Source organism: Gorilla gorilla, chromosome 11, assembly GCF_029281585.2.
Source record: "Gorilla gorilla gorilla isolate KB3781 chromosome 11, NHGRI_mGorGor1-v2.1_pri, whole genome shotgun sequence".
Taxonomy (NCBI): Eukaryota; Metazoa; Chordata; class Mammalia; order Primates; family Hominidae; genus Gorilla; species Gorilla gorilla.
The window spans coordinates 132,992,389-133,018,813 of NC_073235.2; the positions used below are offsets into that span (position 1 = coordinate 132,992,389).

A 26,425-nucleotide genomic window follows, 5' to 3' on the forward strand; every position below is an offset into this window, starting at 1 on the left:
TAACTGACCTTCCTCTGACTACTCAGAAAGCCACATGTTGCACACTAAGGGTGAAGCAGAGTTGTGGTTAGAGATCTGTGTCCTAAGACTTTCTTTTTCTTTGTGTGGGCTTAGGCTGATCATTTGACTTTCTTTGTCTCAGTTTTCTCATCTGGAAAGCAAGAGCATGAATTAGGCCAACTATCTTTCTTTCTTTCCTACTTTCTTTTTTTATTCTTTAAGTTCTGAGATACACGTGTAGAATGTGCAGGTTCTACAACCCATCATCTACATTAGGTATTTCCCCTAATGCTATCCTTCCCCTAACCCCCAAATCCCGACAGGCCCTGGTGTGTGATGTTCCGTCCCTGTGTCCATGTGTCCTTATTGTTTGACTTCCACTTATGAGTGAGAGCATGTGATATTTGGTTTTCTGTTCCTGTGTTAGTTTGCCCAGAATGATGGTTTCCAGCTTCATCCATGTCCCTGTAAAGGACATGAACTCATTCTTTTTTATGGCTTCATAGTATTTCATGGTGTATATGTGCCACGTTTTCTTTATCCAGTCTATCACTGATGGACATTTGGGCTGGTTCCTAGTCTTTGCTATTGTGAACACTGCTGCAATAAACACACGTGTGTGTGTCTTTATAGTAGACTGATTTATAATCCTTTGGGTATATATCCAGTAATGCGACTGCTGGGTCAAATGGTATTTCTGGTTCTAGATCCTTGAGGAATCACCACACTGTCTTATAACGGTTGAACTAATTTACACTCCAACCAACAGTGTTAAAGCTTACCTATTTCTCCACATCTTCTTCAGCATCTGTTGTTTCCTGACTTTTTAATGATTGCCATTCTAACTGGAGTGAGATGGTATCTCATTGTGGTTTTGATTTGCATTTCTCTAATGACCAGTGATGATGAGCTTTTATTCATGTTTGTTGGCCAGATAAATGTCTTCTTTTTAAGAAGTGTCTGTTCATATCCTTTGCCCACTTTTTGATGGGGTTGTTTTTTTCTTGTAAATTTGTTGTAAGTTTCTTGTAGATTCTGGATATTAGCCCTTTGTCAGATAGATAGACTGCAAAAATTTTCTTTCATTCTGTAGATAGGCCAACCATCTTTCTTATTAGTCCATCCTGGTCCTAATAGTCTGCCTTTCTAAAAATTTGTCTCAGGACCAAGGACAGCTCCCCCGTTTATCATGACTTCTGTTGCCCAGGCTGGAGTGCAATGGTGTGATCTCACTGCAGACTCCACCTCCCAGGGTCAAGCAATTCTCCTGACTTAGCCTCCCAAGTAGCTGGGATTACAGGTGGGCACCACCATACCTGGCTAATTTTTGTATTTTTGTTAGAGATGGAGTTTTGCCATGTTGGCCAGGCTGGTCTCAAACTCCTGATGTCAAGTGATCCACCTGCCTTGCCCTCCCAAAGTGCTGAGATTACAGGTGTGAGCCACCACGCCTGGCCCTACACCTTTGGTTGGAAGGGAAGGATTCACTGCTCACCCTCCTGGAGTTCCTTTGAAGACCTTTCACCCCCTTCTCTGTGAAATCAGGTCTCCAGTCCCCCACCTGCAACCCCGTATAATTTTCAGATTATTCTAGAGCTCCCTGAGCTCTTCTCTTAGCTATGGGGAAAGCAGACAGGACAGAGAAATGAACTAAAGGAGAGAACAAAAATAGAAGGCAGACATCATCTCCATTAGGTTATCCCATCATTACCCTCTCCCTGCTTGCCCCGTCAATGCTCAAATGGGGAGACTGAATATGATCTCTGGAGTCATCTAAGGCTACCTACCTGCAGCAAAACAGCATAGCTGGAGAGCTTCTGTCAGAACAGTGACAGCAACTGTGTTTCATTGTCGTATAAGAATCAGTGGAGCTTACGAGATTAGGAGTTAAACCAGTTTTACTGAAGTCTAATTTCTCTGCTAAAGCATTCTATTTTGTATGAAATTTGAAAGGTGAAATTGAGGTAGACATTCTGTAACTATGTATCAAAAATGCCACTTGGAAGAAAGACTTTGAAACTCTAGAAGTTTTTGGAATAGAATTTCCTAAGTATCCCTCGTGTCTTTATAGGAATTTCCTCAGTAGGGAGGGGGGACGTGCCTTTGCAAAGTGAGACAGAATGAAGAAATCCTCTCTTTCAGCTTCGAGAAAGCACAAAGACGAAACTGTGGATTTTAAGGCTCCTTTGCTTCCAGTGACCTGTGGTGGGGTGAAGGGAATTTTACATAAGAAGAAATTGCAGCAAGGTAGGTTTTATGGTCTTCTTTAATTTGCGCTCCTATCTGAAGGCATCACAAGTAGTGGGGAATTATCATGTGAATTACACATCACTCAAGGAGTTTGGTCCCAGTTTGGCTTGAGGGAAGGAGGAAGGGATTTCTAAGATGACGTTTACAGACTTTAAGAAATCGCAACCATTAGATGCTCACTTGCACGTGGAATGTCCAGAGGGTGCCCAAAGAACCAAAGAGAAGGCAGGAACATCAATTCACAGATGGAAAATGTCATGTATTTTACTTTGAATCAGACAGAAAAATGAAGAGGCCCTCAACCTCAACCTTCATATTCTCCCTCCCTTCTGGAGTGCCATCACCAGGGCAGGGTGCTTGGTATAGGAAGATGATCACAGAATTTGGGATCAGAAAGCCTGAGTTCGTTCCAGCCTTTGCTGTACCAGGAGTGACTGTTCCATTCTGAGTAGAGAAGGGAATCTTTCTGAACCTGAAATTTCTCATCCAAGAGAGGGAACAGTAATGAAAAACCTGCCTCATGGTGTAGCTGTGAGAATTAATTTGCATATTGATGTAAAATATGTAAATTTACATGTTTTTACTGTAAATTATAAAACTTTGCCAAAAAAATGTCTATTAGAATGGCCATCATCTCAGACCAATCTTAATATGACTCTTTGGATGTCAATTAACAGAAATGTTTGCATTGTGACTATTTCTAAACAGCTTTACTGAGATATAGTTCACATATCATACAACTCACCACTTAGAGTGTACAAATCAACTTTTTTTTGTATATTCACAGAATTGTACAGCCATCATTATCCTCTAATTTTGGAACAATTTGTTCCCCACTGAAAAAAAAGCCCATGTCAATTAGCAGTCAGTGCCCATTCCCACCTAAGCAGCCACTAATTTATTTTCTGCTCTATAAGTTTGCCTATTGTAGGCTTTCTAGAAGTGGAATCCTATAATACATGCCCTTTCCTGACTGCCTTCATTCACTAATTGTGATATTTTCAAAGTTCATCCATAATGAATGTATTAGTATTTCATTTCTTTTATTGACAAATAATATATTTCATTGTATAGATATACCACACTTTGTTTATAAACTCATCATTTGGAACTATTTTCACTCTTTAGCTATTATAAATAATGCTGTTCTGAACATTTGTGTAACAAGTTTTGTGTGAACATATTTCAGTTCTTTTGGGTATATATTCAAGAGAGGAATTACTACATCGTATGGTAATTCTATTTTTAATTTACTGAGGAATCACCAAAGTGTTTTCCACAGTGGCTGCACTATTCTGTATTCCTACCAGCAATGTATGAAGGCTCCAATTTCTCTACATGCTCACCAACTTTGTTATCGTCTGTCTGTCTTTTTTTATTACAGTCATACTGTCATCCTAGTGGGTATGACATGGTATCTCATTTTGGTTTTGGTTTGTGTTTCCTTAATGGCTAATGGTGGTGAGCATGTGACTATCTTTTACATATAAATTAAATTTTTTATCAGATAACATTTCACAATTAGTTTTTTAATATCAGCTACCCGTGATTGCAGGGATATGAAAATTTCCGTTTAATAATGCCACTAGACTGCATAAAACATGTTATAATTGAGAGTGCAGATGTTGCGGGAGTGACCCCCTGAGCCACAGGGCACCCATCTGAGACCGTAGCCCCAAGTTGAGGATTCTGCCTCCAACATTGCCCTCACAGCCATCTGGAGACTCAGGCCTGGCCTCTACTTCCAAATTTGAATAGCAAGTTGGAGTCCTCTCATCTTTCAGAATCACTTGCTTTTCCTTCTGTAAGTGCTTTTGAAATGCTTAAAAGGTTGCTCTTGATGATAACCATCACTCTCCTCATGGATGAAGGTCAAAGAAATGTGCACCCCCACCAGGAAATATCCTTAGAGGGGATTTTCAGGCTGGATTTGGGGCCTCTGTAGTCTGAGAGGGAAGGCCAGACTCTCCTGCTATTGATCTTCATCACAAATTGGGTGGCTCTAGATCCAGTGTGGTGAGTGGCCACAGTCTGTGCGCTGGGAACAAAGAGGGCTCAGGATCAAGTTACCCTGGTCTTACAGGAATCTTGGTGAAGTGTATACAGACTGAGGATGGAAAATGGTTCACCCCCACGGAATTTGAAATCAAAGGAGGCCACGCAAGATCAAAGAACTGGAGGCTGAGTGTGCGCTGTGGCGGGTGGCCCCTACGATGGCTGATGGAGGTATTCCAATGACAAGGGGCCAGACTTGTGTCCCTTCTTGTTCCCTAATAATGAGGAGACTGTTTATTCACCAAATATTTGTTAGGTTATAGCTAAAGCCTTGATGCCAGTGGGTTTATCCTCTCACTCAGGAGAGAGGGACCCCACATTCATAACCACACTACAGTGCAACACATTGACGTTGTACCAGGGGCTCCGTCAGGATAGACTCAGCAGCTTGGAGGAGGAAAGGGTCATTCTGACTAGGGTGCATGCAGACAGCTTTGTGCACTGAAAGAAAGAAGGGAGTTGACAGTCAAGCAGTGGAAGAAGACACTTCAGAGAAAGAATGGCATAAAAGCCAGAATGCCATGAAAACCAGAACCATGGCAAAAGTAGCTCTGTGGATTTAGATAGCACAGGTTGTGTGCAATTAGGTATAATTTAACAATTGGGGCAGGTTGTGGAGGGCTTTAATGCCAGGCTAAGGAGTTTAAACCTGTAATTGAGATAACAAGGATTCAGTGAAATCTTCTAGGATTGGAAATGACATTTAAAACAATATTTTATTTTATTTATTTATTTTTAGGAGACAGTCTCACTCTGTTGCCCAAGCAGGAGTGCAGTGGCTCAATCTCGGCTCACTGCAACCTCCACCTCCCAGATTCAAGTGATTCTTGTGCCTCAGCCTCTCGAGTAGCTGGAACTATGGTTGTGCACCACCATGCCAGGCTAATTTTTGTATTTTTAGTAGAAATGGGGTTTTGCCACGTTGGCCAGGCTGATCTCGAATTCCTGGCGTCAAGCGGGAGGCCTCCTTGGCCTCCCAAAATGCTGGGGTTACAGGCAACAGCCACCCCGCCTGGCCCTAAAACAGTATTTTAGACAGCCACGGGGCTTTCCCCCTAGCAAACCTATACTTAATCTAGAATGCTCAGTTCAAGTGTTACACCTTCCTGAATGTTCATTGACCTGGTCATGGGCCATTGACCAGGCCTTCCCAGGGCTCCTGAGCCCTCTACTAAGGCCTTTCATTCACTGTTTTATATTTATTATTTTGTGAGTGCTTTTTGTCCGTAGACTCCTTTAGGTTGTCCCATCTTCATGTGCCCAAGATTGATCAGAATTACTGATACCCAGTAGCAGGCAATGTGTGTGCTGCTTGGATAGCTCTGGTGTAAGGACTCCAGCTGGAGTGGCACTGGTGGGGCTGGAAGAGAGGTGATAGGTGGTATGAGATTGTGAAGGAAAACCTCTTAGGACTTAGGAAAGAAGCACAAGAGAAGGGAAAATGGTCCTGAAGATGCTTTTCTGGCTTCTATTGATTGAAGTCTAGAAGAAGCACAGGTGAAGACAGGGAGATGGTTTCTCATTAGACACCTTGGATTTGAGCTGGCAGTGGAACACTCAGGTAGAAATATTTGGGAGGAGGTTGGAAATGCCAGACTCACAAAACGGAAACACAGGCTGACCATATACCTGAATCTTTTTGTCTTTCAGAATGGATTTCTGCCTGATCCTCCAAGAATACGTTACAGGAAAAAAAAGGTGATTATTACATAGCTTTATACAGCTTCATGTCACATAACTGATTTAACATGCACAAAATCTTATTTTATGGTGTCTGAAATTGGGTAGGAATAATTAAGCTTTCACCTTCTTCACTACTCACCTTAAAATACTTTTTGCATGTATTCCTTCAGAGTCGCTAATTTGAACACTAAATGTATATAAAGCTAGGTCCTCTTTGGATTCAACCGTTTCATATGAAGATGATAAGGAGCCATCAGAATATACCTCCTGGAAGTGTTTTAGCAATAGATGCAGATGTCTTAAGAGTGTCCAAGTTGGAAAGTCAAGCATGGTCATGGGATACATAAAAATATTTCATAATAAGGTGAGAGGATCATCTTCAACTCAAAATTCAGATTTTTTTCATTGAAGTTACTATTTTCTAACTTTAGTGAAATAGGATGGAGCAGATATTTGCTCACATCCATTTGAGACATACATGAAACCATATATCATTTAATGAAATCGGCAACAAAAAGAATATTTCTTTTCTGATCCTTCACATTCTCTTTCACCTTCCAAAAAAATGTACACACAGACACACAGAATGTCTTCTCAAGGTGAAATTATTTCCTGTTACCACGATGGTGCCACTGAGGAGGAAGATCTCCAGAGGCAAACATATTTTATAGGAGGGGCTGACCAGGAAAATCTTTTATGTTGATGCCACCTCTTTGGCTCTACCAGAGGGACTGTGCAGACCTGCTTTTTATCTGTGAAAGTGATTTTTCCCTCTCTTGAAGAACGCAACAAACAAATAGGTTAAGTGCAGTGTATATTCAGGACAAGGTGATGGTTTTTCCAAGACTGAGGATGAATGAGAACCTGAGGAGGGGGAAGAGAAAAATGTCATCCTTATGCACTTCAGGTAGAAATACGCATTCAAGACATTCACAGACTTCTAAAACAGCTCACACATAGCTAGCCACTAAGCTTCATATTCCACTGGGAACCTGAGATCCAGGCCTTTACATTATCTGATATACTGGCTGATTTGAATTCTCAGCCACTGAGACATTTCATCCACTGGGTTTCCCGAAGGGAAACTATGATGTCACCTATTCAGTGACTACACTAAAGACCAGCAACTCTACCTTTCGCCAGGTGCCAAGAGTAACTGAGTCTGGATGACCCAAACGAGCTGGCAATTTCCGACTAACCGACTCTCCCTCTATTCTGGGGTGCAACACTTAGCAGCAACAAGCTGCAGTTGCCTCTATATGTTGTGTCTCCTCATGGGGGAGAACAGAAGGTCGCTTAAGTGGCAGATCCAGGATCCATTATGAACTCCATGGGTCCTCTGTGCCTCTCAGAGCTTCTCTTACTTGCAGAGCCATTGGGCTTTAGGAAATTTCAGTGTCACTATGAGTGCCACATGATAGCATCTCTGCTCATGACAAGGGCCACATAGACCTTTTGGTGGCAGCTGAGATATTGTAAAACAATCTGATATACTCACCCAGAATAATTGTTGTATGCTAATGTTTGCTTAAGAGCCTCCAGTGATTTCTAAGTGAATCAACATTCATTTATTCACCCGCTCAACATATAATTATCAAGCACACACTAAATGCCAATGGCCATTACAGAAGATTGACCTCAAAAATTATTTCAGGCCAAACATGGTCACTTGAGCCTATAATGCCAGCATTTTGAGAGGCTGAGATGGGAGGATCATTGGAGCCCAGGAATTTGAGACCAACCTGAGCAACATAGTGAGATACCATCTCTACCAAAAAAAAAAAAAATTACCCAGACATTGTGGTGTACACCTGTAGTCCCACCTACTCAGGAGACTGAAGTGGGAAGATCACTTGAGCCTGAAAGGTCAAAGCTGTACTGGGCTGTGATTTCATCATAGCACTCCAGCCTAGGTGACTGAGTGAGACTCTGTCTCAAAAAGTAAAAAAAGTTTTAAATTTATTGTCAACATGGATGAATTACAAATGGGGTGGGGTGGGAGATTCTAGACCAGTTGGAGAGGCATTCAGTGACAAGGTCATCTCTCAGGTGCTTGTCCTTCGAATCACACTTGTTTATGGCCTCTGTGCCCTGGGCTACAGACAAAAGCTGAGGCTGCCTGTATCCCAGAAGGGAAGGATGCCAAGTCATGCCATGGATATCCAAAAGCAATCTAAATAAATGTAGTGGGTTACCTCTTAAAAGTCAGTCAACCTGGCATCTTCTTGTGATTTGGATAGAAGGGAGAGGGAGAGAGTTTCAGGAAAAAGAGCTGCAGCACAGAGGACCTTGGAGGCATTTTATCACCAGGGCTGTGTCCCTAGGGGAGCTGCAGAAAGCAGTGTTCTTCTTGTCTGGGACACTTGCATGGCCTCTAGGACTCTGAGCCCTGTGGTCCCAGGAGGCTGCGGGAGATAAGTCCTCAGCCTGACTATTATTGAGGCTTCTCTGGGTGGGATGACACAAAGGCCAAGTTTAGGAAATATGCCTGAGGGCCCCTTGAAGTAAGAGGACAAGTCGAGCTTCTCTAACTTGGCCTCTGCAAACTAGGTCCAGACTCCCTGCAGGGAATGGGACTTGCATTGGGCTTAATGGTAGTACTTCCACACTTTTTATTCTTTCAGTAGATATATAGGTCCAAAAAATCAGATATGAGGTAAAGGGAAGACTGTTTAAAAAAATAAAACTTTAGACAAAATAAAATTTATAGCATTTATTTGAGCAAAGAGCAATTCATGAATTGGGCAGCACTCAGAACAAGGAGAGGTTCAGAGAACTCTGCTGTAGCAGCCCAGACAGTGAGGCCAACACAGGAGTAAGACAGAGAAACTATATTTAATGGGTTATCATAGAAAGATGATAATTAGAGGTAGATGGCAGATTCTAGCTGGTAAAATCTCTAGTTTCATTTTACTGTTTACATCAGGTTTCAGTTTGCTTACTTAGAAACTTAAACCACTGGAGCCACCCTAGCCTACTGGCCTTCTCTGTTCCCAATTATTTTTTAACAACTGGTTCCTGAATCCCTTCAAAGAATACTATTTAAATTTAAATAAGTGATAGATGGAAACATCACATTCAATATTGTAAATCAATCTTTCTGTTTTTTCAACAGAGAATACTGAAGTCTCACAACAATAACTCAGTTGACCCTTGTGTAAGTACAAATTCTGAACTATGACCCCCAGAATATTCCACTCCTTTCTCCATGCATATGTTCTGTGTCATGACTGCTGTTGCCTGAAGCATGTTCAGTCTCAGTTGGAGTATGTGGCTGTGTGAATTCAGTTGCATCACCCAAGCCAGGTAGATGTGCCTGGGCCTTGGATGTCTCATTATGAAAGCACCCTTTCCATCTGTTTCAGTAGAAAGCTTCCAATGTCCTTATTTCCCCTGGAAAATGAGTATGGGAGGCTGAGCTCCAGACCACTGAGGTCTCTTGAGACAGAGCCTGAAGTGGTAATGGGTAGGGCTGGCCTGTTGATTAGGGGGAAGGAACAAATGTGAGAGGATAACAGCATTTTCAAGTAAGTGGTGTGGATGAAAGGGAAAGTCCCAAAAATGCACTCCAAGGTGCAGGTAGAGCTGAAGATGGTCATAAGCACCAGCGAGAAGGAACAGACCAGGCCAAGCTATTATGTTCAAGGTGTTGATCCTGTCATTAGCCCTGTAAAGGAGTACATACAAGGCAAGGGGTCCTTTACAGAGCTCGTTTGGATGGTTTCAGGGAAGCCATTAGGGTGCTGAGCTGGTTAGGACTGAAACCATCACGACCTAGCAAATCCTGAGGCATTTTAACTCAACTGCTTATCTGGTGCTCAGTACTATGCAAACTTTCTGATGCCACAGGCCCCATCCATTCTCTGCTTGCTATGTGACTGCCTGCTTTGGGTTCTGCCAAAATCATGTATGAGTCCCTTCTCTAAATGAAATCATGATTTGATTCTTTTCATTGCAGTGAGATGTCTGTTTTAGGCAGGGTCACCTTCTTGCACAACTCTGGGAGACAGCACTCACATAGAATATCATGCAATAGCACTGACACATGATACTTAACAGAGGAGGGATATTCAAATAGTTTTATACACACCTTACCTCCAAAGCAGTCCTCCAACTAGATTTAGGTCTTTTCCACACTGATTTTGATGTCTGGCCAACTGAGGGACTTTTCAATAATTAAAACAGCCCTGGAAGTCAGTGTTTGTGTGGCTGATTTTGGATGGACTAGGCATGGAGGTTTAGGTTTCACAGCTCACAGCCAGATATGTGTGGGGAGAAGAGGGAAACAGTTCCAGCAAAGGTATGGTCACCCCTGTTAATAATTTTTCCAAGGCCAGTAACAACATTGACTTATAATATCCCCATGCCTCCATAACCAGACTTTGCTCAGGTTGAATCTCATATTGTCCTGCAGCCTGGAATCACTTGAAGAGCTTTAAAAAAATATTGTTTCCTGGATCCCACTTCTGGTGAAATTATAATTTAATCATTCTGGACTACGTATGACTTGAACATTAGGATTTGTTTAAGATCCCCATATGTACTAATTCTGATATATAGAATTGCCCATTCTGTCACCTAAAGAATACCAGTGCCTGTGCCTCAACCCTGACCCATTGATTCAGAATCTCTGGTGTTGGGTTCAGGACATTAGCATTTTATATACTCTCCTGAGATGAGTCTAATGTACAGCCAGGCCAACAACCAAAGAACCAGAGAAATCAAATCTCTTCTTGAAAAGATATGGGTTTGGAGAACAAAATGGCAGATAGGAGGCAGGACTAACTTGCTCCTCCTACTCAGATGGACAGAACAGCGTGTTGAGACTCACACTGTGAACTTTTGCTCCAAGAACCACTGCAGGAATATACCAGCAAAACTGAAGGAAGTCACACACCCTTTAAAAGAAGTGGCTTGCCACTGCAAACTCTGTGAGACAGCCAAAAAACTGTGAGTCCTCAAAGTGTGAGAGGGAAAAAGTCCACCTCTGAACACATATCCTCACTGGGGAACCTGGAAATCCAGATCACAGGAGAAGGATTTCACCTAACCTAGAGCTGAAATGAATTTAGAAAGCTGGGTGAAATATAAAAGTAGAATAAGCAGCAGGAAGAGGTGCCTTCCCCAAGGATCCCTATAGGCATTTCAGTCCCCAGGGAAGCCATTTCTGACTTTATCTCACAGACCTTGGGGAGGGCAGCCAGTACAATTTGCGGAGAGCCATGGGGAGAAGGAGGCTTCCAGCTGAACTTTGTAATAATTTTAACCAAGCACAAATTTTCCTGGTCAGAATCTGGGGGTGTGAACCTGAAGTACAGATATAAGCACAGAAGCCATGGCAGGCAGGGAGGGGTGAGACCTGAAAGCCCTGCTTGCTTTCTCAGTGGGGGTGCTTCTTCCTGGGGCAAGATCTTAGCTCCAGGCAAAGGAGGCCTAGATATAAATTTGGCTCTGTTGGCTGTTGGGCACCACAGCGGGAGTGAGACTGGCCTTGCTGGCTGCCTGGGTGCTGGGTGAAGCCTGTCACTGCCGGCTTCCCTCACTTATCTGGTGAACTGTATGAAGCAGCAGAGGCAGCCATAATCCCCTCTGGAACATAAATCCATTGGCCTGCAAGCCACCCCCTCATCCCCCACAGTGGCCACAGCAAGCCCTGTCTGAGAATCTGAGCTCAGACACACCTAACCCTGCCCCCAGCTGATAGTCTTTCTCTACCTGCCCCTGTAGCTGAAGACAAAAGACATGGGCTCATGGGAGCTCTATGACCTCACCCATCACCTGAGAAAACCGAATACTTATCCAGTGAACTTAGGTCAAGCTTGTATCCCCCTCATATTACTTGCAGCTGATGGTCTCTTGAAAGTGCCACCTCCTCGCTGAAGGTCAGCCAACTCAAGTCATTACAGACACTCATAAGAGAACCACCTTGCTCCAGGAAGGAGAAAACAACAACTAATTATACTGCCTGTAACATCCTGGCTAACCAAAGATCCTGAGTCTGTCCCTGTAACAATTTCATTGCTAGCATAACCAACATTTGAGAAAACCAGTGTACTAAACAAAACTACAATCAAGGACTCTCACAGAATCCACTTCACTCCCCTGCTACCTCCAATGGTGCAGGTGCTGGTACCCATGACTGGGAGAACTGAAGACAGATCACATCACAGGACCCTTTGCAGATACTCCCCAGTACCAGCCCAGAACCCAGTAGCTCTTCTGGGTGGCTAGACCCAGAAGAGCAATAACAATCACAGCAGTTTGGCTCTCAGGAAGCCCATCCCTAGGGGAAGGGGGAGAGCACCACATTAAGGGATCACCCTGTGGAACAAGAGAATCTGAACAGCAGCTCTTGAGTTTCAGATCTTTCCTCTAACATAGTCTACCCAAGTGAGAAGGAACCAGAAAAACAATTCTGATAATGACAAAACAAAGTTCTATAACACCCCCAAAAGATCACGTTAGCTCACCAGCAATGGATCCAAACCAAGAAGAAATCTCTGAATTGCCAGAAAAAGAATTCAGAAGGTCAATTATTAAGCTACTCAAGGAGACACCAGATAAAGGTGTAAACCAACTTAAAGGAATTAAAATAATAATACAGGATATGGATGAAAAAGTCTCCATAGAAATAGATATCATAAATAAAAATCAATCACAACTTCTGGAAGTGAAAGACATACTTAGAGAAATACAGAATATACTGGAAAGTTTCAACAATAGACTAGAACAAGTAGAAGAATGAACTACAGAACTCGAAGACAAGGCTTTGGAATTAACCCAATCCAACAAGAAAAAAGAACTTTTTAAAAATGAACAAAGCCTCCACGAAGTTTAAGATTATGATAAATGACCAAACCTAAGAATAATTTGTGTTCCTCAGCAAGAAATCTAAAAGTTTGGAAGACATATTCGAGGGAATAATCAAAGAAAATGTTGCTGGCCTTTCTAGAGATTTAGACATCCAAATACAAGAAGCTCAAAGAACATCTGGAAAATTCATCACAAAAAGATAATCACTCAGGCAGAGTCATCAGGTTATCTAAAGTCAAGATGAAGGAAAGAATCTATGAAGCAAAAACATCAGCTAAACTACAAAGGAAAACTTATCTAATGATTAACAGCAGACTTCTCAGCAGAAACCCTACAAGCTAGAAGGCTTTGGGATCCTATCTTTAGCCTCCTTAAACAAAATAATTATCAGCCAAGAATTTTGTATCCAAGAAACTAAGCTTCATAAACGAAGGAAAGATAAAGTCTTTTTCAGACAAACAAATGCTGAGAGAATTTACCACTACCAAGCCAGTGCTACAAGAACTGCTAAAAGGAGTTCTAAATCTTAAAACAATACATCAAAATATACCAAAATAGAACCCCCTAAAGCATAAATATCACAGGGCCTATTAAAAAATAACACAATGAAAAAAATAAGGTATTCAGGCAACAGCTAGCATGATGAATAGAATAGTACCTCACATCTCAATACTAATGTTGAATGTAAATGACCTAAATTCTTCACTTAAAAGATACAGAATGGCAGAATGGATAGGAATTTACCAGGCACCTGCTGTCTTCAAGAGACTCACCTAACACATAAGGACTCACATAAACTTAAGGTAAAGGGGTAGAAAAAGATATGCCATGCAAATGGACGCCAAAAGCGAGCAGGAGTAGGTATTCTTACATCATACAAAACAGACTTTAAAGCAACAACAGTTAAAAAAGACAAAGAGCGACCTTATATAATGATAAAAGGACTAGTCCAACAGGAAACTAGCACAATCCTAAATATATATGCACCTAACTGTGGAGTTGCCAAATTTATAAAACAATTACTCACTTTGGGAGGCCGACGTGGGTGGATCACAAGTTCAGGAGATCAAGACCATCCTGGCTAATGCAGTGAAACCCCATCTCTACTAAAAATACAAAAAAAAAAAAAAAAATTAGCTGGGCGTGGTGGCAGGCACCTGTACTCCCAGCTACTCAGGAAGCTGAGGCAGGAGAATGGTGTGAACCCAGGAGGCGGAGCTTGCACTGGGCCAAGATTGCACCACTGCACTCCAGCCTGGGTGACAGAGCGAGACTCCATCTCAGAAACAAAAACAAAAACAATTACTACTAGACCTAAGAAATGAGATAGATGGCAACAGAATGATACTGGGGGACTTCGGTACTCTGCTGACAGCACTAGACAGGTCATCAAGACAGAAAGTCAACCAAGAAACAATGGACTTAAACTGTACACTGGAACAAACGGACTTAACAGATATTACAGGACATTCTACCCAACAACTGCAGAATATACATTCTTTTCATCAGTACCTGGAACATTCTCCAAGATAGACCATATCATAGGCCACATAACAAGTCTCAACAAATTTAAGAAAATTGAAATTATAGCAAGTACTCTCTCAGACCACAGTGGAATAAAATTGGAAATCAGCTCTAAAAGGAACACTCAAACCATGCACGTACGTGGAAATTAAATAATCTTCTCCTGAATGATCATTGGGTCCACAATGAAATCAAGATGGAAATGAAAAAATCCTTTGAACTGAACAATAATAGTGACACAACCTATCAAAACCTCTGGGATACAGGAAAAGCAGTGCTAAGAGGAAAGTTCATAGCATTGAATGCCTACATCAAAAAGTCTGAAAGAGCACAAATAGACAATCTAAGTTCACACCTGAAGGAACTAGAGAAAGAAGAACAAACCAAACCCAAACCCAGCAGAAGAAAAGAAATAACAAAGATCAGAGAAGAACTAAATGAAATTGAAACCAAAAAAATACAAAAGATATATGAAACAAAAAGCTGGTTATTTGAAAAGATAAACAAAATTGATACACTATTAGCAAGATTAACCAAGAAAAGACTAGAGAAGATCCAAATAAGCCCAATTAGAAACAAAATGGGAGATATTACAACCAATACCACAGAAATACAGAAGATCACTTAAGGCTACTATGAACACCTTTATGCACACAAACTAGAAAACCTAGAGGAGATGGATAAATTCCTGGAAATATACAACCCTCCTAGATTAAAGCAGGCAGAAATAGAAATTCTGAAGAGACCAGTAACAAGCAGTGAGATTGAAATGGTAATTAAAAAATTGCCAATACTAGAAAGGCCAGGACCAGATGGATTGATTCACAGCTGAATTCTATCAGACATTCAAAGAAGAATTGGTATCAATCCTACTGAAACCATTCCAAAAGATAGAGAAAGAGGGCATCCTCCCTAAATCATTCTATGAAGCCAGTATCACCGTAATACCAAAACCAGGAAAGGACATAGCTCATGTCAATAAATGTGATATACCACATAATCAGAATTAAAAACAAAAATTGTATGATCATCTCAATAAAGACAGCAAAAGCATTTGACAAAATCCAGCACCTTTTATGATTAAAACCCTCCACAAAATTGGCATAGAGGGGACATACTTTAAGGTAATAAAAGCCATCTATGACAAACCCATAGCCAACATAATACTGAAATGGCAAAAGTTGAAAGCATTCCCTCTGAGACCTGGAACAAGACAAGGATGCCCACTTTCACCACTTCTATTCTACATGATACTAGAAGTCCTAGGCAGAGCAATCAGACAAGAGAAGGAAATAAAGGGCATCCAAATCAGTAAAGAGGAAGTCAAACTGTTGCTGGTCGCCAATATGATCGTATACCTAGAAAACCCTAAGGACTCATCCAAAAACCTCCTAGATATGATAAATGAATTCAGTAAAGCTTCAGGATACAAAATCAATATATACAAATCAGTAGCACTGTTATATACTAACAGAGACAAAGCTGAGAATCAAATCAAGAACTCAACCCCTTTTACACTAGCTGCAAAAAAATAAAATACTTGGGAATATACCTAACCACGGAGATGAAATACCTCTACAAGGAAAACTACAAAACACTGCTGAAAGAAATCACAGATGACACAAACAAATGGAAACATGTCCTATGCTCGTGGATGGGTAGAATCAATATTGTGAAAATGATCATACAGCCAATAGCAATCTGGAAAGTCAATGCAATTCCCATCAAAATACCATGATCATTTTTCACAGAACTAGAAAAAACAATTCTAAAATTCATACAGAACCAAAAAAGAGCTCGTGTAGCCAAAGCAAGACTAAGCACAAAGAACAAACTTGGAGGCATCACATTACCTGACTTCAAACTATACTGCAAGGCTATAGTCACCCAAACAACATAGTCCAGGTATGAGAATGTACCAGTACACATAGACCAATGGAACAGAAGAAGGACCCAGAAATAAAGCCAAATATTTGCAGCCAGCTAACCTTTGACAAAGCAAACAAAAGCATAAAGAGGGGAAAGGACACCCCATTCAACCAATAGCACTGGCATAATTGGCAAGCCACATTTAGAAGAATGAAATTGAATCCTCATCTCTCACCTTATACAAAAATCAACTAAAGATGGATCAAAGACTTAAATCTAAGACCTGAAACCATATAAATTCTAGAAAATAACATTGGAAAAACTCTTCTAGACATTGGCTTAGGCAAAGAGTTCAGGACCAAAAACGCAAAAGCAAATGCAAGAAAAACAAAGATAAATAGATGGGATTTAATTAAACTAAAAGGCTTCTATACAGCAAAATAAATAACAGAATAAACAGACAACCCACAGAGTAGGAGAAAATATTTGCAAACTATGCATCCGACAGAGGACTAATATCCAGAATCTACAAGGAACTCAAAGCAATCAGCAAGCAAAAATCAAATAACCCCATCAAAAAGTGGGCTAAGGACATGAATAGACAATTCTCAAAAGAAGATATACAAATGGCCAACGAACATGAAAAAATGCTCAGCATCACTAATTATCAGGGAAATGCAAATCAAAACTGCAATGCGATACCACCTTACTCCTGCAAGAATGGCCATAATTTAAAGATCAGAAAATAATAGGTGTTGGCATGGATGTGGTGAAAATGGAACACTTTTACACTTCTGGTGGGAATGTAAACTAGTACAGCCACTACAGAAAACAGTACAGAGGTTCCTTAAAGAAGTGTAAGTAGATCTACCATTTCATCCAGCAATCCCACTACTGACGGCAGCAGCAGGCAGTCTGAAGTGGCTGCTGCCATGAAGCTGGCTGCAGTGAGGTGCAGGCGCTGGCCGTGGGTCCAAGGGGCCAGACACAGAGGCAGGCGATCCCCAGAGCCAGTTGCCCTGGGAGCCTTCCTCTGGGAGCCGCTGCAATGGGGCTAGGCCCAGCTGCCTGTAGGGCGTGGTCAGGCAGGGAGGGGTGAGCAGAGAGAGGCCCCAAGATGGAGCTGGGCCAGTGGTGGTTCGGCACTTGCACATGTAGCGTGGGGGTCGGGCCCGAACGCGGAGCAGTGGCCGCGCTTCAGGGGCCGGGGTGGGAAGTGGGAGTGGCGCCCACTTCCAGGACCCAGCCAGCAATGCGGCCCCTGCACCCACCCTGCCCACAGTGCCAGGTTCCCGCCCCTCACAGGAGGCTAAACGAAGGGCCGCCAGAGGCCGTGTCCCTAGGATCTGCCCCGAGTTAGAGTGACTGCCGTGCCTGGTGCTTTCAGCAGCTGAGACTGGGGAGGCAATCCGCTCCTGGAGGTTTCCCCCAGGCAGGGTCACAAGCCAGGAGAGGGGGTGCCCCAAGCCGTCCCTGAGCCTTGGGGCCACAGGAGGAACTTGAGGCAACATCACCCCTGCCCCAGACTCTGGCCTGGGCCTGGCAAGGGCTGGAGCCCCCAACCCAGGCTGCAAGGAGGCAGACAGGGCAGCAGGAACGGCCAGAGGAGCAGCAGTGGCAGCAGTGGGTCCCCTGTGCCCTGTGTCCCTGAGGCAGCTGACTGTGTCACCCTCACCCTCACACAGCCGGCAGGACCTGCTCTCAGGCCCAGAGCCTCTGTCACAGCCTGGACCTCTTTCCCCACTGCGTCCTAGGAACCTGCAAGCACCTGGCCAAAGGTGCAGCCGAGACTCACAGAACTGGCCCCTGAGTGTCAGGTTCCTTTGTGTGAGGTTGGCTGGGGCACTGTGCCACCTGCACCTCATCCACAACTGCTGCAGGAGACACAGAGAGGGGGCATGGCTGAGGCCGCCCCACTCTGCAGAGCCAAGGACAAGCAGGAGCCCTGCCTCTCCCAAATTGGCAGGGCAGGAGCTCGCCATGCGCAACTGCAGGTGCCCAGGTCGCAGCTGTAGGCCTGGGCCTCCCAGTGCTCTTGGGGGCCCAGGAGGCCACCCTCCACCTGCCAGAACAGAAGCTTCTGCTGCCTGGCCTTTCCCTGCTCCCAGCACCTGCTGCAATCTTGGAGCAGGGTTGGGGCTGAGCCCAGGTGCAGTTGCAGCCCTGTTGGGTGTGCACATGCTTGGGGAGAGCTGACACACCAGGCCCCTGCTGCCTGCACCCCTCTGGATTTTGGGTGCTGACGATCATAGGAGAGAGGCCAAGAATGGGCTGGGGCCAGCTCAGCACTGGCCTGCAGGTGCCCCTTTGGGCAAGGGGCCTGGGCACCATGGGTGGCAGGGAAAGGCAGACAGGCTCCTGGGTGGGAAGGGGCAGGTCCCTGGTGAGGCACCACCTTCAGGCAAGAGAGGGCCTGAAGGCTGGGAACTGGGCTACCAATCCTATGGACCAGAGTGGGAACTTGTAATGCCTTTCAAAGGCCTGCTCATGGTAACCCATGGACCAATCAGCATACACTTCCTCCCCTCTGAAGCCCATAAAAGCTCTGGACTCAGTCAGACTTGGAGAGAACATCCTGGACAACCAGCAGCAGAGAAGAGCTTCACACTCCAGGGACTACCTGCCAGCAGAGAGAAGCCACCCGCCCTAGGACCTCCTCCTCTTTGCTGAGGGCTGAACACTCGTCAGGACACACTGGCTGTGGAAAGGAGCTACCCACAGTGGGTCTCTGAGCTGTTCTACTGCTCGGTAAAGCTCCTCTTCATCTTGCTCACCCTCCATTTATCAGCGTCCCTCATTCTTCCTGGTTGCAGGACAAAATAACTTGGGATCTGCTGAATGGTGAGGCTAAAAGAGCTGTAACACAAACAGGGCTGAAACATGCCCCTTGATCACCGCATTGTGGGTGAAGAGAAGGAGAGAAGAGCTGCAGCCATCTGGGGAGCCCAGACCTGGAAGCTCCCTGAGCCAGGGCTGTGACTCCCTTTTGGAGGCTCTGAGGTTCCTGGTGTCTTCAAGCTTCCAGGTGCCACCACATCCCCTATTGCCAGCCATGGAAGCTGCTTGCAGTGTGCCTGGTCCAGACACAGCCTTGCAAAGAGCCAGTGCTCATGCCAGCACCTGGAGTTGCCTGCCCTTATGCAATAGCAGGCATGTCTGACTGTATGCAGTGGCTGGATCCCATGCTTGCTCACACGCCTCTCCCACTCCATGCCTGACCTGCCCCATGGCAGGCCCTTGGTAGGTATGGGATCCAGGCCAGTAGCCTGAGCCAAGTGCAGCCTGCCAGGCCAAGTGGGTGGAAGGAGCCCAGTGGGCCCGAGCAAAACTCAGGCAAAGGCACCACTGGTTACAGAGGTTTCTGGCAAGAAAAAGCAATACCCCAAGGATTCCGTAACACTACTGGGTGTCTACCTAGTGGAAAAAAAGTCATATGAAAAAGACACTTGGAAAAAGACACTTGGACATGCATGTTTATATATATATATACACACACACACACACAGAGACACACACACACACACACACCATGGAATACTACTCAGGTATAAAAAGGAATGAAATAATGACATTCACAGCAACCTGGATGGAGTTGGAGAACATTATTCTAAGTGAAGTAACTCAGGAATGGAAAACCAAACAACGTGTGTTCTCACTTACAAGTTGGAGCTAAGCTATGAGGATGCAAAGGCATAAGAATGATACAATGGGCCTTGGGGACTGAGAGGGAAGGGTGGAGGAGGGTGAGGGATAAAAGACTACACATTGGGTACAGTGTACACTGCTCTTGTGATGAGTGCACCAAAATCTCAAAAGCCACCACTAAAAAACTTATCCATGTAACCAAAAACCACCTGTTCCCCCAAAACTATTGAAATAATAATTTTTTAAAAAGATTAAGGATTCGACATACTTAAACATTTGGTACTTCATTCCCACCCTAGGGTTTTGGAGATGGTGGAACACACGGCATCTGACACTGGACAGATGAGATTGACAGCAGTGTATTAGTCACATTTACTCGGTAGCCCAGTGGGGGCGGGCAGGCATCCCACACCACGCAGGGCCACATGGGGGCTGCGCTCAGGAACAGAGGAAACAGTCAGTGGCTGTGGAGGGCGGGCTGTCCCCTGCTTCCAGAGGGAGAGTGTGATTGGCTTGTTTGAATAATTCCATGGCTGGCAGGGAAATGAAATCAGCTATTGAAAAATACGCAGAAGTTGCAAGCGGTGCTCTTGATCAGAAGTGTTGGTAGGAAACCTTACCTGCAGGAGCAGAGCCGGCGGAGGACTTGTAGATAGACCATTCTAGGCCCTCCCAGTGTTACCAGATGTCCAGGCTGCACATAATATTGAACTCTAATTTTAGTCCTTACAGCACTTTTCACTTGAACGGCAAAGGGCTCTGTCACAGACCGGTTCTTTGTTGTAAATACACATGTATTTGTCTACAGTACAGCATGTATGTATTGGTCTCTATATTTGCTCTATAAATTCTGTTGGTTTTTAATGACTGGGATTTGCTCCACAACATGTGGATGCAAATACCATCATATTTTAACTTCCCCAAATGAAATTAAATCTGGCTAAAGGTCTTACATATTGAGACTTGTGAGAAATGGAGAATTAGTTGATTTACCATTCCTTTTATAGAACAAAGCACCAGCTCTTTTATGGGCCCAGGAAATGAGGGGAGGGCCTCTGTCTTCAACACTGTATGGTGCTGTTACCACTGTCCTTGGTCATTAGAGATGGCACCTTCACACCTTACAGTCCAAGTTAGCTAAGTCACGGGGGATGTATGCCAGGCTCCCAGAGCCGAAGAGCTCTGTGCTCCCTGGGGCCCACCTGGTCATCTCCACCCATGGTCCTTCCCCCTCAGAGGTCGGTGTAGAGCCCTCCAGGCACAAAACCTACAATCTAGGAACCCCTAACTAGGCCCTGTCTTCAACTCATGGGGAACTTATGGCCAAGAATATGGGATGTGATGATATCTCAGAAGCTTATTCCATCATATGTAATTAGCTAGGTCTCCTTTTCACCAGTTGATTTGTGGTATAGGCAAATTGATTTAACACTTTATTTCAAAACCCGGTTTTATCTGCAGAATAAGGAAATTATTCAGATTCCTATAAAATCATCATCTTGCTTTGTTGCTAGTCTTTCTGCATTACAATCTCTGGTTTCATAAGGAAAACTTTTCAATTCTGACCCATACCCCTTCCTCCTGAACTTCACTGCAGACCAGGATTTGTTCTGAAATCTCCATGCCATGCTTTTCCTTCATATCCCAGGGAGAAGCATTTGCCTGTCCATGCAGGTTCACACAAAGGCAGTGTGTTCTAGATGCCCAGAGGGGTGGCCTTCCTGAATCTTGCGGTTCCCAGTGACGTGGACACTGTTTTACCTTCTAGATGAGAAACCTGGATGAGTGTGAGGTGTGCCGGGATGGAGGGGAGCTGTTCTGTTGCGACACTTGTTCAAGAGTCTTCCATGAGGACTGCCACATCCCACCTGTGGAAAGTGAGAAGTAAGTGACATGCAGGCACCTCTCTTTCATCCTTTAAGGGACCTTCCACCTGCCATGCGCACTCTCCAGCAGAGTGCCAGCTTGTATCTAGATAGGGAAGGAGCAGGTTCATCGGGTACTGGGACCCAGCAGTGTGATCCAGAGAGCAGTGGGAGACGCTGGCAGTAGGAGGTAAATGCTCTCTGTGCTCTCAGGGACACCTCCTCTGATATGCTGAGACCAGTGTTGGGGACCTTTGCCTACATACTGGCATTGTCCTTTCCTTGAAGTTTTGCAGCTGGGTGGGTTGGAGACAAGAAACACCAGTTGTTTATATTTTGTGCTTATTCATACAAGACAGGAAGCACGGTCTCACTGGGCTGTTGGAGGCCCGAGGTCCCTGGGGCTGAAAACCCAGTTTCTGAAACTCAGGCCTGACAGACAGGGTTCCTTGTGCTCCCAGCAGCTCAGACAGAGAAAGGAGAGTCCACACTCATGGTGACACTACCTTCCTCCGACTTCCTGCCTGCTGCTACCACTGATGCGAGGGAAAGGCCAATGGCTGGAGACCCCATGTGTGAACCTTGCATACTTTGGGAGGTGTTCCCCTCCTCCCATGACTGAGGCTATTGGCCATTCCTGAAGGAAGACAGTGGTAGCCACAGGAACGGTGGCCATTTCCAAGCTCCCTGCCCTCTGCTCACCCATGTCCAATCTCTCAGGACCCCGTGGAATTGCATCTTCTGCAGGATGAAGGAGTCTCCGGGAAGCCAACAGTGTTGTCAGGAATCTGAGGTCCTGGAGAGGCAGATGTGTCCTGAGGAACAGTTGGTAAATCAGATGCAAACCCCAAGCCTTCTCCTTTCCCCTCACACGTGAGAACCATGAATAAGCGCAGGGGCAGGGGAATGTACTGAAAGGAGCCTGCTCTTCCGCGCCACACTTCAATGGCACTGATAGAACCCCACGACTTGTTTGCACAAAAAATAACTCAGCCATGACATGTCTGTTTCCAAGAGCCACACATGTTAGAGAAACTTGAGGAAGAAGGGTGTGAGTCGTGTGCTCTGTCTCATGCATGTGGGCTCATTCTCTCCAAGCTGCTTTTCATTTATGGCCTCTTTCTTTTGCAGAAATGTGAGTTCCTCCTCTTGAAAGTCTATTGCTGTTCTGAGAGCTCCTTTTTTGCCAAGATTCCATACTATTATTATGTAAGTAACAACAGCAACCCATGATTACAGGCTGCCATGACATTACCTGACCCTGAAATGGGTCCTTGTGAGATTCGTGATCTTAATCCCACGGGGCAAGAGCACACGCTGTCTTTAGTTGCCTTCACCTTGTTGTATTTCTGCTGGATTTTATGGGAATCCACAGAAGGTAGACATTGAACTATGCTGGTAGCTTTTCCATTGATATTTTTGTCACCAGATTAGAGAGGCGTGTCAAGGCCTGAAGGAGCCCATGTGGTTGGATAAAATCAAGAAAAGGCTGAATGAGCACGGTTACCCCCAAGTGGAGGGGTTTGTACAAGACATGCGCCTCATCTTCCAGAACCACAGGGCCTCTTACAAGGTAGGTGGCTCTTCCTGCTTCCGTTTCATTTCTTTCCATCCTTCCCCTCATTTTCTGGTGCCTAGAAAAATTTAGTTTCCCTCATCCTGTAATAAGCTTGCACGAGCAAGGGTTCTGGAAGTGATTGATTGTTTTCAGTGCAGAACTTAAGCTCTTCTTAGCAAAGAAACAGTGAATCAAAAGGTGTCCCTGCAACCAGAACCCCAGGTCCCTGAGAGCTCCTCCCCCACCTGCCCCAGAGGAGAAAGGAGCTCAGAGAGAGCAATTGAGTCCTGCCTGCTGCAGCATATAAAGAGGAGAGAATTTCATCTTAAAGTGGTATTGTGCTTCTTATCTGCTCCCAATCCCAGAAATCCCAAACTCCAGATTCTTTGCATGTGAATAGACCATATCCCAACAAGGATTGCCAGCAAGGAGTAGAAGTGACAGAGAAAGGAACAGATCAGTGATCTTACCTTATACCCTTCCACTATCTGAATTGGTGAAAGAACCTAGATTGCTTTTCTAACCCACTGAAATAAGCAACCAAAGGCAAAGAAGTAATAATCCCAACTGTGGAAATGATTTCACTTTTCTGCCCTGTTAATAAGAAAGGATCATGCTGGTAAGAAACGGAAGTTACTCTTAGCTGCATGAGTTTTCAAGTTTAACCTGGTTAATGTAACTTAGGGTGTTTAAGATAAGAGTCCTACTTAATAATAGTGTATTTCACACTTCAACATTGTTAAGAGAGTAAATTTCAAATGTACTCACCACAAAAAAATGATAACTATTTGAGGTGATGAATATGTTAATTAGTTCAATTTAATTATTCCACATAGCAGTCATAAATCACAACACTGCTTTGTACTCCAAAATACATACCATTATAAATTGTCAACTTACAATTTTTATTTTTTAAAGACAAGAGTCCTGATCATTCTCAGTTGAAAGGTGTCTCATGACGCTAATGATGAGGAGCATTGTTTTTGTCTTTTTTATTTTTTCAGTACAAGGATTTTGGCCAAATGGGATTTAGACTGGAGGCTGAGTTTGAGAAGAATTTCAAGGAAGTGTTTGCTATTCAGGAAACAAATGGGAACAATTGACTGGATTAGTGGATGCTGAAAGCATTCAGCAAATGGCACCCTAAAATATGCCGCTGGTTTGCCACTGACTTCAAAATGAGGTCACTTGGGCACAGCACATGCAGGGAGGGGCTTTTCTCTGAGCCTCCCTCATCTGCCCAAAGACAAATCCTCAAAAGGAAATTCAATCATCATGAATCACAACCCCAAGTATCTCATCAGCCAGGGAAGAGTAAGTGGGATCACAGGGAAGGATGTTGGCAGCGACACCATCCCATACAGGCTCTTACCTCTTCTCCTGAGGGCTGCTCCAGACAACATTTATTACCCGGAAGACCATTTGTCTGAAAACCAGCCAAGCTTTATTCAGGACACACTTCTTGCCTTCACTCTCCCACTTCCGTGGCCACCTCCATGCAGAAGCCCTAAGCCCACATTCTTTCGATAGCTCACGGTGGTGTATGAGTGTCCATCATCTGACTCTTCTCGGAGTCTCATATTTTGTGGGACTCCTGTGCAAACATATGTTATTAAAATTTTTTTCCTCCTGTTTATCTGCTTTTGTCAATTTAATTCATTCATAGCTCAACCAAAGAACCTAGCAGGGTAGAGGGAAGCCATTTTTCACTCCCCTGCAAAGCTGTTGGCATCCTGGCACCATCTCCTCTTCTGGCCAGGTCTTTTCATCCCCAACTGCTGAGTGGTGGCTGCTAATTAATGCCAGTAGTCCCCAGAATATTACCCTGGGTCAAGTGGAACCAGCTTCACCTGGAAGTGACACCCTGTGGCCTGAGGCCAGCCCCCTTGCCTGAAAGCAGGACCAAGGGTGTGGTGTGCGGCTACTCTGTGCTCCCAGGTATCAGGCTGGAGCTAGTCCCCAGCTGTGGCCACATCCTGGCTTAGCTTTTGGCCTCACGATGCTGCTTCCCCTACTTCCTTCTGAGTGAACCCTCACCATCAATCTCTTGCTTAAGGGACTTCATCCCAGAATGTGCTTCTGGGGAATGCAACCTAAGGTAATGGCCCCAGGAAGCGAGCTCTGAGGACAGGATTCTGGAGTTGGATCACTGTCTAGCCCAATGGTGCTGGGCAGAATATGGATAGCCCCAGAAGTGCTATCACTGAGCAGTTGCCCAAATTTTCACCTGTAGTAAATTGGAAGAGCTGCAGGTCAAGAGGTAAAATAGCTGGTACAATTGTCTGGCATTTAAGAAGTGAGGAAAAGTAACTATAAGAAGTATGGGTTTTGGTGGCTATTGCTAAGTGCCATTAATGTCCTGAAAAGAGTAAATGACAGGTTTAGATCTAGTCGTTACCAGCCTAAGGAGAAGAGACCCTCATACACCTGCAGCTGGAAGGCAGACAGCAAGGAATGCCTATTACAGGCCTTTATTTTACAAAGAGTCAAACTTCAGAGAAGACTGAATTCTAAGCTCAGGATGGTCTCTTATGCCAATGTCAAGGCCTTGAAACTCAGCATGGGGCTATCTAGATAGATGTACCTGAGAACTTTGACTCCAGATGCCCCCTGAACTCACTGGGCCTACAGAAAAATCCTCTTTCCCCTTGTTGGAAGAATGAGCTACCACCCCCACCCAACTCCCAATTTTTCTAGAAGGAAGACTGTGTAGAGACCGCTCAGGACAATGCAAGTGAACAGTCATGGGCAGGGCGGCAAAGTGAAGAGAGCGTTTACCCTCCGAAGGAGCTGTAGGACTGGCCAGCGTGCATCAGCAGGAGCAAGGAGATTGTGTCTGGGAGTGGATCCTGGTCCAGGAAGGGTGAAATGTGAAACCAGATACGTGAGAATTATTGACAAAAGGGCAAGCTTCTCTACCACAGAGTTTAACTAGCCTGGCATGGGCCAAAGGTGATGATTCTGATATACTCCTGGGTGGCTCCTAGAGACTTAGTATAAGCCATGGTACACATTAAATCAAGTGGAAGCAGAGATACCAGAACTACTGTGGCAGAGTCTGGAAAAGTGAGTCCCAAGGATAGAGAAGTTGGTGTGCTAGAATGACTCTGCACTCTACAACTGGAGAATCCGTCCATCAGGTGACTGAGTTCCTCCTAAGGGG

The 26,425-nt window shown here is 44.4% G+C and overlaps 1 protein-coding gene across 12 annotated transcripts in view; it reads left to right on the plus strand.

Annotated features, from left to right (window-relative positions):
• SP140 (SP140 nuclear body protein) overlaps positions 1-24,896 on the plus strand; it is a 188,617-nt gene extending 163,721 nt beyond the window's left edge. For 10 of the 12 annotated variants that reach the window (XM_063695265.1, XM_063695264.1, XM_055379691.2 and 7 more), the window contains 9 exons: positions 2,143-2,247; positions 4,334-4,476; positions 5,956-6,003; positions 9,104-9,145; positions 21,608-21,723; positions 22,425-22,533; positions 22,836-22,913; positions 23,134-23,277; positions 24,267-24,896. In XM_063695265.1, coding sequence (XP_063551335.1) covers positions 2,143-2,247; positions 4,334-4,476; positions 5,956-6,003; positions 9,104-9,145; positions 21,608-21,723; positions 22,425-22,533; positions 22,836-22,913; positions 23,134-23,277; positions 24,267-24,365 — 884 coding nt within the window. In that variant the 3' untranslated portion in view covers positions 24,366-24,896. Of the gene's footprint in view, positions 1-2,142; positions 2,248-4,333; positions 4,477-5,955; positions 6,004-9,103; positions 9,146-21,607; positions 21,728-22,424; positions 22,534-22,835; positions 22,914-23,133; positions 23,278-24,266 lie in introns of those variants that run through there. The other 2 variants (XM_055379686.2, XM_063695266.1) reach the window with 2 other exon arrangements.
• Positions 24,897-26,425: the final 1,529 nt, after the last annotated feature.